General features: G+C 37.5%; 1 protein-coding gene across 1 annotated transcript; it reads right to left on the bottom strand.

The window, feature by feature from the left end:
• Positions 1-1519: 1519 nt before the first annotated feature.
• HSF4 (heat shock factor 4) lies at positions 1520-3473 on the bottom strand. Its single transcript, XM_079035189.1, has 2 exons — positions 2752-3473; positions 1520-2251 (listed from the first exon to the last, which is right to left on the bottom strand). Exons 1-2 carry the CDS (start codon positions 2953-2955, stop codon positions 1637-1639), a joined length of 819 nt encoding a protein of 272 aa, XP_078891315.1. The 5' UTR covers positions 2956-3473; the 3' UTR covers positions 1520-1636.
• Between the last annotated feature and the right edge of the window lie 12493 nt (positions 3474-15966).

Genomic DNA, 15966 nt, shown 5'->3' with positions numbered 1-15966 from the left:
TTAACTAAAAATACATTTAGGTTAAGAAAGTTTTCTGGGGATGGATTCGGAGTGATGAATAAATGAATGCCATTCAAAATAAGTGGAATCGTTTATGAGGATTGTAAGTATTTAGAGCTTCGGAGGTAATTAGGATCTCGATTATTTGTGCAAGAATAAAGCTTACGACATGACTAACACTCCTTCACGTCGTGACCAAGTGTCCCCAGAAGATTCTTACACGGAAAGCTCAGATTCATTGATGCATTCCGGATAGATACTGAATTCACTTCGTGACACCCTTATGGTCACGACGTGAAGACCGAATATAAGGAGACTATATATAGTTCATTATGAGGACTTTGAAGAGATGTTGCATGTTTTAGATGACTCCTGGGACAGAAAGCTATGATTAAGAGCGACAATTAACCCTTTTAAGATTGACGATTAAGATATTAGAAGACTGTAGCAAGAGATCACATAATTCATTCGGTTTGCTTAGATTGATCATGTCTAGCTTAATTTCTTATGTGTTTATGTGCTTATTTTGTGCAACTATAAGCTAAATCATTAGGCTTTCGTTTAGGTAATAAGAATCCTAATATTATTTGTTAGTTTTTACTTTTCATGGATTATTAAGTTGGTTTACCTTGTGTTTGATTTATCAATACCTAGCATGTTAAAAGTTTTAATCGTTGTTGCTAAGATTCAAGTTTAGTGTAGTTGAACGATCACTTTAATTACATGACTTGTCTACCTAGTTGTTTATGATCATTAAATTGCTAGAATTAGTGATTGATCAAATCCTAATAGGTAATAAAGGTAGTAATTTTAACTGTGTTAGAGAAGACAATTTGTTCATAATTATGTTTGGTTATTTGTCTTAATCATAGATAATGAAGCTTAGATATATCTTACATAGCCCAATAATCTTAAATAATTAATTAAGTGTCCACTTATGTATGATCATTGCATAATTGTTCATGAATTTGTGAAAACATTAGGAGGTCGGATCAAAACTTCTAATAACTTTTATATTGGTAACCAATTGAATTAATCTATATTTTAAAACTAACCACAGGAAAAAGGGGATATAAAGCTAAATGAAAGTGTCTACATTATCTTAATTACAATTGTTTTTAGTTAGTTGTTTTCGTTAGTTAGTTGAAGTAGTTAAGTTAATCTGACATTGCAAAATCAGATAAAACTCTCACTTTAGTTGTTTTATTTAGATCAATTTTTACTAGTTATTTTATTAGTTAAACATTTGTTTCCTGTGATCAATATCTAATTTATTTTTCTATATTATTAACTGACTAGATACACTGTCTATAAATATATTAGTAGATAAAATAGTTAGATTCATAAATTTATAGGTATTTCTATGCACATCATTGAGTTTATTATGGATTATTAAAAAAATATAGGACGAAACTGAAATTACTCCTCTACTATAATAGATTTGTTAAACAAATATATATATATATATATATATATATATATATATATATATATATATATTAACGATTAAATTATAACGTTAAACAAAAAATACATAAATAATATATATCTTTTTAATATGAATTAAATGTAAACATTGACATTATTATTCTTTTGGATATAAATTCTTGGACCAATCACATGAGGTGTCACATTCTTATTCGTTAATTGCAGACTGTCCACTTATTTTCAATTCTTTCCTTTGAGCCCCTGAAGAAATATTTATTTCATCAAAGCCCCTCTTTTTCGTTTCTTCTTTCAAAAACACCCCAAACAACTTAAAACATTCTCCTTTTCCTCCCGCATCATTAAACTCATCGCCGGCAGTTACCGTCGCCGTCGCCGTCGCCATCTCACCAACCACATCACCTCCTTTCATGATGCGATTGATGTAATCCGGCGCCACTTTCACGTTTTGTGTCAGAAACGCCACCAGATCGTCGCACTGTTTCTTCATTTGTGCAAGCTCCGACGTCAGAATCCGCTTCTCCTTTTTCAGTTTCTCGTTTTCGTCGGACAAATTCTCCAGCTTCTCCACCGTCGGAGTGTCGACTGATCCTGGATTCTTCGAATCCGGCGAAGATGTGGAGCTGGATCCGAGATCATCACCGGAAATACTTGGCGATTGTGCCGGACCACCGTCACCCGTCGGCTTAGCTTGGGACGACTGTACGGTTTTCCGACGACGGATTTCGATGAGAAGCTCTCGTTGCCCACGCTTAAAGTTCTCATTTGCGAACTCCCATTTATCCGGCACAGTTTTACGGAATCCCTAAAGAAACAAAAAAGTTAATCACGATTGCGTAATTGAAACGAATTATTTGCAATGAAGAATTATGGATTCTAGAAAGAAAAGAACTAGGTGGCTGAATATGGCATATAAGTCAAAGATAACTTATTTGGAATAATAGTAGAATCTGTTCAAAATCTAGATCCTTCGATTGATTTCCGATTTTATTGTTTAACAGACCCCACTGAAATAATGTGAAACTAAAACCACTACTTGTTTTTAATGGAAACTAGCCTGTTTCCATTATGATTATGAAATATCTGATCATTGAATGGATGAAGTAATGAACCAATATTTTTTTTATATGTATTAAAATAGAATTAAAGTAAACTAACTCTTTTCTACCAGGTTGATAGAGATACATGATGAAAGTAAGAACTAAGAACATGAAAATTGAGCTATGAATACAGATTTTAATGGTGAAAATAGATGAGAGAGAGAGAGAGAGAGAGAGAGAGAGAGAGAGAGAGAGAGAGACGTACATAAGTATTAAGCTGACGAACGAAGCTAGAGAAATTATTGTGTTTGAAGGAATTAGGAAGCAAATCCCTAGCGAAATCAGCAGTTTTCCAGACGATGAACGTTGATCCATTTTCATTCCACGAAATCACATCATCCGTCGCCGGATCATCCACCAACAGATACGTCTTCGTCAGAAACGGCGCCGGAACAGACCGATTCGTCATTTTTTTTTTCAATCTCACCTACTTCCGATCGATATCTCTTTCTCTAAATAAATTACCTAAATTCTACGCTAATTGAAGAGCTAAAATCAAGGAATTAATTAACTAACAACTAAACAGCAAAAGAGCAGTGAGGAATTCCCAGCTCCAACAGTAAAATCCAGAAAGGAACAATCGAGATCGAGCCAGATCGTAATTGGAAAGGTGTATTGTAACCGTAGATGATGATGATGACGATGACCTTTTAGTTTCTTCCATGAGCGTGTACTTGTTGAATTCGAATACACCGGAGAAATGACACGGACATAACTTCCGCCACAAGTCTGTTTCCTCTCACGACGGCGACGTCCAACGATGACAAATCACGAACACGAACACCAACGGAGTATGACGATGCTGATGAGTATGATTAACGTGTTTGATCTATGAAGAATTATGAGGATTCGTGCACGAAAACAATCTAAAGATGATTTATAGAACCCATGGGAGAGGGGTGTTCTAGAAAGGTTTGGAAAAACAAGTGTGAAGCTAGTGGGTGGGGCCAATTTGAAAATAAGAAAGAAGACTGCTTTTGTTTCTAATGAGCTTCCGGAAAATTCAAAAAGCAACGGCACTAGATATTGAAAAATAAACATTTATGAAGATGAGTTTTAGAAGATGTGATAAATGAATTTTATAAAATTATAATTTGTTAAGTAATGAATGTATTGAAGATTAATTCATAAAAATATGTAAATTGACTAAATAAAGAATTCAAAAACTTATAAGGAAGGGTTGAATTACTTGGTTACTAAGTTAAATGAGTTGAGTAAATGCTACTATTATGTTGCTATTGGTCTTTTTGTGATGTTTATGTTAAGTTATATGAATTGATTGTGTTTGAATTTTCTTTAAGATTCAATATATTTTGAAAATAATTGTTTATAAATATGATATGGTGTGTAATTCTGATTAATCACGAGCATGTACGTAAAATATATACATTTCGAGATGGGTTGGGATCTAATACACAACTAATACATATGTAGAAGGTAGCCCCATTGTGAAGATGACAACAAACTATGATGAACATGGTACATGGAGAACTCGGAATTAAGCCCATTGTTAGTTTGTGACTTGATCTCACATGAAATGAATGTCTGTCTCAATGTGTTTCATTCGTTGATGTTGGACAAGATTTTACGACATGTACATGATATTGATATTGTCAGAATAGACTATAGTTTTCTTCTCTTGTGGAGAATAAAGCTTTTATATCAAATTATGTATACAACATGTTTCAACAAATGTATTTGCCATCACCCGGTATGTATTTGACATCAGACATTTGATCGTGAAATAACACCATGGCGTTTAGAAGACCAAAATACAAGATTATCCCCCTAAAATATGTAGTACACATATGTATATCATTAAGTAGAACCCCCCCCCCCCCCCCCCAAAAAAAAAAAAAAAAAAAAAAAAAAAAAAAACCCAATAGGCCTCAATAAGACTCTGAGGCTCTGACCATGTTATAAGGTTGGTAGATGTAACTCGAGATCCAAGGTGTCGTAAATGTACCTAAGAATATGTTTGAGATTTTGTCAATAGGCTTCTCAAGGTACATTGAGTATAAGGTAGTCCCTTGATGAAGATGAAGATGCAGACAAAATGTGATCCAAGGATATAAGTGTAACACCACATTGAAGCCCCTTGTTTCTATTTGATGTGAAGCCCCTTGTTTCCATTTGATGTGGCACACTTTAATCCTATATGCATTTTCCAAAATCTATCTATGTATCATTGGCTTGGAAGTTTGATATCAACTTAAAAAACTTACAACCATCACTTATGCGATAGACAATCCAAAAATTGTTTACATGGTGTTTTATTTTTTCATGACATCGGACACTTAAGTTCCATTTAAATATATTCCAACATTATTAAATATGAAGTTTTAAATAAGACGTAAATCAAATATCGGATAGCTATCAACAGTTGATTCGTGATTCTTTTTACTTGGGTGTGTGAATACTTTTCTTTTTTGGATAGGATGAGAGTTTTAATATATTAAATGATTATATAAATACTTTGCATTGAAGAATTTAGTGCGAGTGGTTTCTAAGAAGATATGACGAATTTTACAAGTATAATAATAGTGATTTGGCTAAATTTTCAACACGCGGAGTTCGTTTGAAGATCATAAGTAGCTTCTGAAATGACTTCGTATATTATAATATTTTATTTTTCCATTTATCTATCAACTTAACTAGTTTGAGTTTTATTAGTCAACAAAATGCAAAGCAAGTTGTTAACAGGTGCAGCTGTTGTTCTATAAAAATTTAATATAAAACTAGGGGGAGCTCCCCGCACGGGTTGGAGTTTTTGTACTTTTTTTTTTATTTGGTTATTGCATTACCAATAGCTTGTAATGTTGGTCTCTTTCGAATATCATACTTGAATATAAACTCTTCGAATATCGTACTTGAAAATAAACTCTAAGAATGTGTTTGAAAATAATTCAAACACACGTCTAAATCTTTTTTTAGCAAGCATGTCACTTTTGTTAGCTTCAGCCGCGTAATAACATGTAAAAAGTAAACAATTCGCTTTTCAAGTGATAACTACTTAACTAAATCCGACTTAAAATAATAGAATCTTGATATTTGACTATAAAAACAAAAACGAATGTGATACACTAAGACCATCTCCAATTCACTTCCATTTTTCCCCCAAAAAATGGAGTAAAAAATGGGGTAAATAGTGTTTCATCTCCAATCATACTTTATTTTTTTTCCTCCATTTTTATCCCCAAAAATAATATTCCATTTTTATAACTTATATAAATTGTTAAACACACTTCTTTTATTAATTTGGTTTTAACAAATATATAATCTATATTTTTTTCGAGGGAATAATATTAAATAAACAATATTATATTTATAATATGTAATTATAAGTTTTTGTAAAATAGGTTATTGTGTTTTAAAATTTCAATATGTATATAAATTTTAATGTCAATTTGATAAACAAAAAACAAACTTAATATTTATAATGAATTAATAGAATTTAATATATAACATGATAATATAAGTATTAAATATTATATTTAAATAATAATTAATAGATAAAAAAATCAGAAATGTATAAATTTATAAACCGAGGGATTAAAACCAACAACTCAAAGTTCATCCTCATTTGGGGGAAATGAATATTATAACACCAAATTTGGTGTTATAATATTCATTTCTCTCAAAATAAGGGAATAAATGGGATAAGATTTGAGAGGAATGAGGAAAAAATAGAGAAGAAGAGTGGGTTGGAGATGCTCTAATCGTCAAATTCTTCCACGCCCGAACAAGGTCAACCATTTTGATTGTGAAAATGTTGATAGAATGGATAAGAACCTAGTAATTTTTAGTGCTTAATCTTTATGATATTCCTTTTATTTACTATATATTCAATAAGTAAGAAGGAAACCATGCAATGATGCTACAACATCAATAAATTCTTCGGTGTTCACATAATGCTAGTTCCATACTCCGCCTGAACACCATTCAAAAATATAAACTAGTGAAATTACTTTTTTGCCCCTTTCAGATTCCCATTTTTTAAACACGATTCTTCCAACTTTCTCATTGAACTCAAGAAGCTTAGAATTGTCATCCAATTTTGCCCTGAAAATATAAAATTCTTTTTAGTAGAAAAAAATTGTCAAAAAAAAAAAATTGCTCCTAACAACGGTAGATGCTATGCTATTTGAGGCTAGTATTAATTATGAATTCATATTACAAAGTAAAAAAGAAAATTTTTAATTTTAACTATGGTTGTTTTAATTACCTTACAAACATGTCATGGATCAAGAATATTAACCAATAAACTGTCACATTTTAGATCAACATAAAAAAGATAATTTTGAAGATTTGAAAGGATGTGTGCTTCTTTCCAAAAATCAGTCGTTTGTCGATGAGTATTTATAGGAGATAAGTTGAAATATATATATATATATATATATATATATATATATATATATATATATATATATATATATATATATATATATATAAACACATAATGTTTGAAGAATTCTTATTCATTTATTGCAATTATCCTATTCGAGGATTTTAATTATAAAATGAACATTAATATCTATTATCCCTTAAACGTTTTGCCTGAATTCACGGGCGTTACAAAACTTCTTAAGACATTGCATTTTTTTTTATCATAGGATAACTTATTTGGATTTTGAGGTCAAATTATAGTCCTTGAATAAGTACTAGTAATGTAAATAATCAAAATTTTCTATAGTGGAATGGTATTAATTCTTTTTTGAGCATGTATCTGTTTTTGACTGGATTGAGTAGATAAAGCTGATCATTAAATAACTCACTTTATTTTTAGACCCTTTTCAATCCTTAATTTGTTGTTTGATAGGTTCAACAACCAAGTCTGAACAATTCAATCAGGTGGCTTCAAATCCAGACCTCCTCTAACCTTGTGATTTTTTAAAATTGATGTTTTTCTTCAAATTAAATACGAATATGAGTTTATACCTACGTTTTTGATATCATGAACTTGGAAATTATTATATTGGAAGCCTTAGTATCTTTGTCTCACTTTTATGTAGGACCTTCGTGCACAACTTAAGGAATTAATTCCATACATAACAACTAACTAGAAAAGTGCAACCGGTGATGAAAAATATCATTAATCACTCATGTTTGTACAGGAGCCATGAAAAAGATAAAGTCAAAATATGGAAATGTTCAATTGGGTAACAATATTGTTGATATGGTAATCAATGATTCTTACTTATAGCTTATTCTGTCAACTTTTTGGTTTCACTATTGATTTAAGTTTCATAATGTCTACATCTTATGTTACAAATTTTCACAAGGTATCTGGTGGGATGAGAGGAATCACAATAGGAAACATCCTTACTTTCTTCTATAGCTTCTTTTGACTGGAAAGGTTAACTATTAACTATTTTTTTTTGTTTCTATATTCTCCATCAATAAAGGTACCAACAACAAAACAAGTGAATGATTTGTCTAAAGACTTACGTAATTGTGCCATCATCACATCTAATGTAATATAAAAAGTTTAACTTTTTATTTATCGATGAATTCCGTTTATTGCTACAGATCATGTGTAATAGCTCATCCAAAGACTCAATTTGTGACATCCCAATTTTTACGGCCAGAAAAGACCGTTTTTTTATGTTTTATTTTGAAAATCAGAGTATCTTTTCAAGAAATATGTTGTAGAATTTGTTCCCAAAAAAAACATGATAAATACATTATCAAAACATTTTCGAAGAAATATATTTTATTCATTTTAAATCGTTGGGATGTTATTGTCAATATAGAAACATAAGTATAAATAGACCTTACATTCATTTACACTAGTGATCTACGTCTCCTTAATCTCTCAGTGTAATGTAGCTTCATATCGACACATGTGATACAAATAAACTGAATGAGTCAGATTGGGAAACGTAGTGAGTACATAGGGATTTTAATCCCACAATGTTATATATATATATATATATATATATATATATATATATATATATATATATATATATATATATATTAGAACTCACAAGTATACAATTTCACCATGTATAAACAACTCTCACCCCACCCCGTCGATCCTCTCAACAACACTGTCCATACTCTCGGATCTAAAATTTACCATTTTACTTATTCCATACTCCCGGATCAAGTATGTCTAATCCATGCTCTTGGATCAATAACTGTGCCCATTCCATACTTTCGGACTAGGGACAATTGACTATGCCTCAATCCATACTCCCAGATTAATGAAAAATAACTATGCCATATCCATACTCTCGGACTAAGGACAATTGTCTATGTATAAATCCATACTCTCGGATTAATGACAAATAACTATGTCCTATCCATACTCTCGGACTAAGAAAAAATGACCATGTCTAATCCATGCTCTCAGATCAATGACATATTTTAAAGTTCTATTCTTCGTGTATATCTCACTCGTACTCATAAGAAGATACTACCCAATATGTCTCATAATTAATTTAGGTTTACTCTTTATCCTAAATCATCATATATTATTAGGTATGTTCTTTAACATGTATTTCAGACAACATCAAATAATTCACACGTAAGCATATATTTAATATTTCAATCAGTACTTGCATTAAAATCATGTTCATGAAAGGGATTATGCACTCACTTGTCAAAGTGATGATTCCAAATTCGGGCAGCGCTTCGCTTCTAACAATTCTATTTTCCTTCGACGAAACCTAGCATTATTATTGCTAAGTTTTACTCTAATCTTTATTGCGACTAATTATTAGTCTAGATTAATCATTAAGTCAAAGTCTACTTTCATGATCTATCAAGTAATGAACAACCAGGTAGGATCATATCGGACGTAGGGTCCGTTTGGTATACGTAGTATACTGTTTGGAAATCCCACTTTAAACACCTCACTAAATTACAGCCTAGACATCATCTACGTAAGTAGATTAATCGGTATAATGACTTAGAATCACTAATAAATCTTGTTTATAAGTTCATAATAACGATAATGAACTTAAACATAAGTTATACTTAAAGTAATTTAAGCGTAACTCACTTACCGGGGGGTTTGGCTAGGAACCGGGCTCTAGGGGGGCAGAACTTCCGAGCCAAAAATCTCTTTTTCTCGGATCCGTCAGGTGCTCCAGAGCTTTCTTCTAGTGCTAGGGAGTTTCCTAGGGCTTTAGGGGGTTTTGGGAGGTTTAGAGAGAGTTTAGAGTGAGAAAGAAAGAATGGAAGGTGTGAGAAATTAAGGCACTTTTGCATGCTATCTATAGGCTGAAATACTGCTCAACCCGTCAAGTTGGGGCCTCCAACTCGTCGAGTTGATGTCACCCTCTGGTGGCAAGGCTTAGGGATAAAGCAATGGCCCAGATTCAGCCACGTCACCCTCTTCGCAGCAGTACTGTGCCGACTTCTAAACCCTGTAACTTTCGCATACAAGCTCCTTTTTTGACGTTCTTTATATCGACGCGTATGTGGAGACATAATCTACAAATTTTGTTTCGACTCTGCTGACTAGTTCTCGACCAATTTTAAATTTAATAGTATAATAATATTACACTGTTTACGACCGTGTAAAATTCATAACTTCTATATACGGACTCCGTTTTCGACCTTTTTATTGTTGAGCTCCTATTACCGAGATATTCAATTCTCATTTAGTTTTGTGTCGGCTAAAAATCACTCGATCTGAAATTTGAATTCCGGGCTGTATACTGCTATGCGAGATCTGGGGGTACGAATGGCTGCACTTGTGGGAAGTGCGGCAAGAGTCATGAGGGGACGTGCAGAGATGGGGTATGTTATGATATGCTTATATTATGATATGCGTAGGTAGTTTTCTTGTGAATTCTGTACTTGCCTTGGTGCTATTTGGCTCGGGTGCGAGTCGCTCTTTTGTGTCATTAGATTTTAGTCACCATATCAGTATTTGTCGAGAGGCATTGAGTCGACCTCTTCGGGTTTCCATAGCTGATGAGGGAGCGGTTTATGCTACTGAGGTGATTCGGGGATGTGTACTCGAGATCTTCGGTGTCGAATTCCCAATTGATCTGGTCCCGATTGCGATGGGGGACGTTTGTGTTGTAGTGGGTATGGATTGGTTGAGCCACTTTGGGGCTGTGATAGACTGTGAGCGGCAGTTGGTGACGATACGAGACCCTAGTGGGGGAGTGCTTACAGTGTACGGCAAGGGTACCCGTCGTGAGTCAGCATTTTGCTCGGCTGCTAGGGCGAGGCAGAGTCTACAGTAGGGTTGTAGTGGGTTTGTGGCCTACGTGATGGACACACGGGCGGCAGTGGAGAGGCCAGAATCAGTTGATGAGGTACCGATAGTGCGAGAGTTTCCTGACGTTTTCCCCGAGGAGCTACCGGGTGTGCCTCCCGAGAGGCAGGTGGAGTTTCGCATCGATTTAGTTCTGAGAGCGGCACCTATTGCTAAGCCACCCTATCGCCTTGCGCCGCCAGAGATGCAAGAGTTATCCTCGCAGCTTCAGGAGCTGCTGGGGAAGGGATTTATCAGACCAAGTAGGCCGCCTTGGGGAGCGCCGATCCTCTTTGTCAAGAAGAAGGATGGTTCACACCAGATGTGCATTGATTACCAGGAGTTGAACAAGTTGACGGTCAAGCACCATTATCCCTTACCGAGGATCGATGATTTGTTCGATCAATTGCAGGAAGCATCTTGGTTCTCCAAGATCGGTCTGAGGTCTGGGTATCATCAGATGAGAGTGCGGGATGAGGATGTCCAGAAGACGGCGTTCAGAAATCGTTATGGGCATTACGAGTTCGTGGTGATGCCTTTTGGGCTCACCAATGCACCGACATCATTCATGGATCTCATGAACAGGGTATGCAGGCCGATGTTGGATCGTTCGGTGATCGTGTTCATCGATGACATATTGGTTTTTTCGAGATCTAAGGAGCAGCATGAGGATCATCTGAGAGAGATCCTTGGGGTGTTGAGGGCGGAGAAGCTTTTCACTAAGTTCTCCAAGTGTGATTTCTGGTTGCGAGAGGTCCAGTTCTTGGGACACCTCATCAACCAGAATAGGATAATGGTCGATCCGGCCAAGATTGAGGCGGTGATGAGTTGGGAGGTGCCGAGATCCCCCACCGAGATCAGGAGCTTTCTGGGATTGGCTGGCTATTATCGGAGATTTATCAGGGATTTCTCCAAGATTGCAGTTCCTCTCACTAGGTTGACCAGGAAGGGCGTGATTTTTAGTTAGGGTCCAGAGCAGCAAGCCTCATTCGAGACACTTCATCAGAGATTGTGCGAAGCCCCGGTGTTGGCCCTTCCGGAGGGAATGGAGGACTTTGTGGTATATTGTGACGCATTGATATCGGGACTGGGTGCGGTGTTGATGCAGAGAGGGCACATGATAGCATACACGTCGAGGCAGCTGAAGCCTCATGAGACGAGGTATCCTACTCACGATCTGGAGCTGGGGGCTGTGGTGTTCGCCCTCAAGATCTGGTGTCACTATTTGTATGGGGTTCGTTGTACCATATACACGGACCACAAGAGCTTAAAGTATCTGATGGATCAGCCAAACCTGAACATGCGTCAGCGAAGGTGGTTGGATGTGGTAAAGGATTACGATTGCGAAATCCTTTACCACCCGGGCAAGGCAATGTTGTAGCTGATGCTCTGATCCGTAGGGCAGAGAGTACCCCGATTTGAGATATCTACATGCGAATGACAGTCATGATGCCGGTGTTACCATTCGGGAGGCTCAAGTGGAGGTCGTATTACCGGAGCACCGCAAGAGAGAACGGGTGATCGGGCAGGTGTCTGATTTCACCACTGATAGTCGAGGGCTTTTGACCTTTCAGGGTCGGATTTGGGTACCGTTTGTAGGTGGAGCGCGTACCATTCTGATGGAGGAGGCGCATAGATCGAGGTTCTCGATTCACCCAGGAGCCACTAAGAGGTATTTGGACCTGAAGAGAGAGTATCGGTGGCCCTGTATGAAGAGGGATGTGGCGTGGTTTGTGGAGAGGTGCTTGACCTGTCGTAGGGTTAAGGCCGAGCACCAGCGTCCGCATGGCAATTTGCAGCCACTTGAGGTTCCCCAGTGGAAGTGGGAGCAGATTTCTATGGATTTCATCACCAAATTGTCGAGGACCGCGAGAGGTGTTGACGCAATTTGGGTGATCATTGACCGGTTGACGAAGAGTGCTCATTTCCTTGCTATCAGTGAGAGCTCTTCCGCGGAAAGGTTGGTAGAGGTGTATGTGAGGGAGGTGGTATCGCAGCATGGCGTACCGATCTTGATTGTGTCGGATCGGGATGTGCGTTTCACTTCCAGGTTCTGGAAGAAGTTTCATGAGGAGTTGGGTACCAGGTTTCATTTTAGTACCGCTTACCACCCGCAGATGAACGGACAGAGTGAGCGGACGATTCAGACGCTCGAGGACATGCTTCAGGCATGTGTGTTAGACTTCGGAGAGAGTTGGGACACGTATCTGCCTTTGGCTAAGTTTTCCTATAACAACAGCCACCATTCGAGCATCGGTATGCCTCCTTTCGAGTTATTGTATGGACGGAGGTGTCGGACCCCCATATGCTGGGGAGAGGTCGGGCATCGAGTGTTGGGTAGCACTGAGCTAGTACTTCAGACGACAGAGTAGATACAGCAGGTCAGACAGAGATTGTTCACAGCTCAGAGTTGCTAGAAGAGTTACGCGGATAGGCGACGATCCGAGCTCGAGTTTCTGGTCGGAGATTTTGTACTTCTGAAAGTGTCTCCTTCGAAAGGAGTGATTCGGTTCAGGAAAAGAGGAAAGTTGGGGCCCTGGTACATTGGGCCGTTCAGGGTGATCTCGAGGGTGGGCAGGGTAGCATACCGATTGGAGCTACCAGCAGAGTTGAGCCAGATTCATGATACCTTCCATGTATCTCAGCTGAGGAAGTGTATAGCCGACGAGTCGGCAGTAGTGCTGTTAGAGGATATCCAGGTGGACTCAGGGTTAAATTATATCGAGAGACTGATCGCGATCTTGGACCAGAAAGTCAAGGTTCTGAGGAACAAGGAGGTGCCTTTGGTTCAGGTCCAGTGGCAGCACCGGAAGGGGTCTGAGCTGACTTGGGAGACGGAGGCAAAGATATGGGAGCAGCACCCGGAGTTGGATTTGGCATGAGACTTCGAGGGCGAAGTCTAGTTCTAGTGGGGGAGAATTGTAACATCCCAAAATCCAGGTAAAGCTATTAAGTCCTTCCATTTTGTCAAATTGTCAATAGTGGTCCCTTGAAAGAGTTATTGTAGCAAATGAGTATGCTGGGCGTACTAGGGTGTACGCTACGCGTACTCATGCGCTTAATTTGGATGCGGACTCACCTGGGTACGCTGGGCGTACCCAGGGTTACGCTGGGCGTAATGTGTCCAGATGCAAACCCTAATTTTTGGCTTGTGCACTATTTAAAGGATGCTAAGGCTCATTTCTCAGCCTTCATATCGGTGAGTAAAACCCTAAGAGAGAGCCTTCCATCGTCCTTAGTGAGTGTGTGTGATTTTGGAGCTAAAAGTGTCTTGGTGTGTTAGTGAAGAAGAAAGAAAGGAGCTTGTGGAGGTTAGAGCTTGAAGTGCAAGTTTGGATATGAGATCTACAGAGAAAGTAGTTGCTTTTAGAGGTATAAAGTTCAAAACTTTCCTCTTCATTTTGATTTGTTGTTGCATGGGCCATTTCTAGGGTTAAAAGTCCCAAATATGGAGACTTTATGAGTGTAAGGTGCTCCAAGGTCCGAGATCTGTCCCTTTTCAGTGATATTTGTGGTTTAGATCCATAAAGTTTCCATCTTGGTCGTTGATATGAGGACATGCTTGAGTTTTGAACTTTCTAGGGTGAGAAATGGCATACCATGGGTGTTAGTGACTTGTTCAGCCATGCAAAGGCTTAAAGTCATCGATTTTATGGATTAAGAGGCTTAGAAATGGTCAGATCTAGAAGTTGGACGTGGGTCTTAACTGTTTAAGACCTCAAAAGCTGAACGACTGAAACTGGGAGTTTACACGGGGCGTAATCCGAGTACGCGCAGCATAAGGGGTCGCGCACCCCGATTCTATGAAGGCACCGGGTACGCCCATCGTACATGTTTGGTACGTGCAACATAACCCGGAGGGTTGACTTTTGTTGACTTTTAGGGTTTGGTCAATTTTAGGGTATTTGAGCCTTAGGAGGGGTAAAATTGTCTTTTACCCTCCTGATAGTGCTAAGAGAGGGAATGGTCTAGCCTTGGGAAATGTGTTGATGTAGAGTGTTTATTTCACATGATTAGGCGGAGGCTAGATGCTATTTCGCAGAGTCCGAGATTTCTGAGTTACCGAGTTACCAGAGGTGAGTCTTCTCACTATATGTTACCTAGAGTGGTATTTATGTGTTGACTGGAGGGTCTTATGTGCTATGTATGAGATTATGTGCTATGTGTTATGTGTATGTTATATGATTGTATAGGCCGGACCGGAGGGTCCAACGATTCAGACCAGACCGGAGGGTCCAACAATGCAGACCGGGCCGGAGGGCCTAACGAGCTATGACTGGACCAAAGGGTCCAACGAGCTATGGGACTGGAGTGTCCCACTCAGACACATCGACTGGAGGGTCGTATTGTAGCCTCGAGTGGCGTATGTGTTGTATGCGGTATTTTGGGGAACTCACTAAGCATTTGTGATTACAGTTGTTGTGTTATGTGTTTCAGGTACTAGTGATAACTGTGGAAAGGCGCCGGCGTGATCCGTACACACAGTCAAGAGATTTCATTTGTGATCTTGGGATATGTTTTATTTGATAACTACTGTTGAACATGTGTTTTGAGAATATTTTAAAGATAATTTTGGTTGTTTGAAAAATGAATAATTGTTTTGAAAATTTACGTTGTTATAAGCAACACTCTCAATCACAATTTATCCTCTAAGGGTTCCCAGAGAAGGGTTTGGTTTCGGGCAATTGACTTCTATTTATAGATTTATGAAAACAGGGGCGACTCGCTGAGTCCAATAATTGACTTGCCGAGTCCCTCATTATAAATCTGTGTACAGCAAGGACTTTTATTGCTTTGTGAATGTTCGTGTCTACTCTTTAAGTAGGCATCCAACTCATCGAGTTCTTCAGTATTTTGACTCTTTTTCTTCTTACTTCAATTCCCGAACTCTCAATTTCATTTTCCGGTTCCTTTTGCTTCCGAGCACATCTTTTAGGCTGAAAATACAATTTAAACATAATTAAGTACCTTTTTTCCATAAGTTATAATAACTTAGCCAAAAAGTATTAAAATTCAATACAAAATATATAGTTAAATATGCACATTTCAAAATACCCAACACTTGACTTTTGCTTTCCCCCAAGCAAAACTGAATTTTAAACATACTAGCATCACATAAAACAATCCCAATCAAGCCCACCCATTATGCCAAGACCGCAACGCATGCATTTGTGTCTAAAATTTTCCTAAGGACCCCCCTCA

Source organism: Lactuca serriola, chromosome 4, assembly GCF_051521515.1.
Source record: "Lactuca serriola cultivar US96UC23 chromosome 4, Lser_US96UC23_V15, whole genome shotgun sequence".
In the NCBI taxonomy this organism is placed as follows: Eukaryota; Viridiplantae; Streptophyta; class Magnoliopsida; order Asterales; family Asteraceae; genus Lactuca; species Lactuca serriola.
Note: the sequence above shows the minus strand (reverse complement) of the source record. Positions and strands in the feature narration are given on the sequence as shown.

Coding starts and splice junctions, on each gene's coding strand:
- HSF4 (XM_079035189.1), bottom strand. CDS start 2,955: ATGACGAATCGGTCTGTTCCGGCGCCGTTTCTGACGAAGACGTATCTG. Junction 2,252..2,751: donor TTCGTCAGCTTAATACTTAT/GTACGTCTCTCT, acceptor TTGTTTCTTTAG/GGATTCCGTAAAACTGTGCC.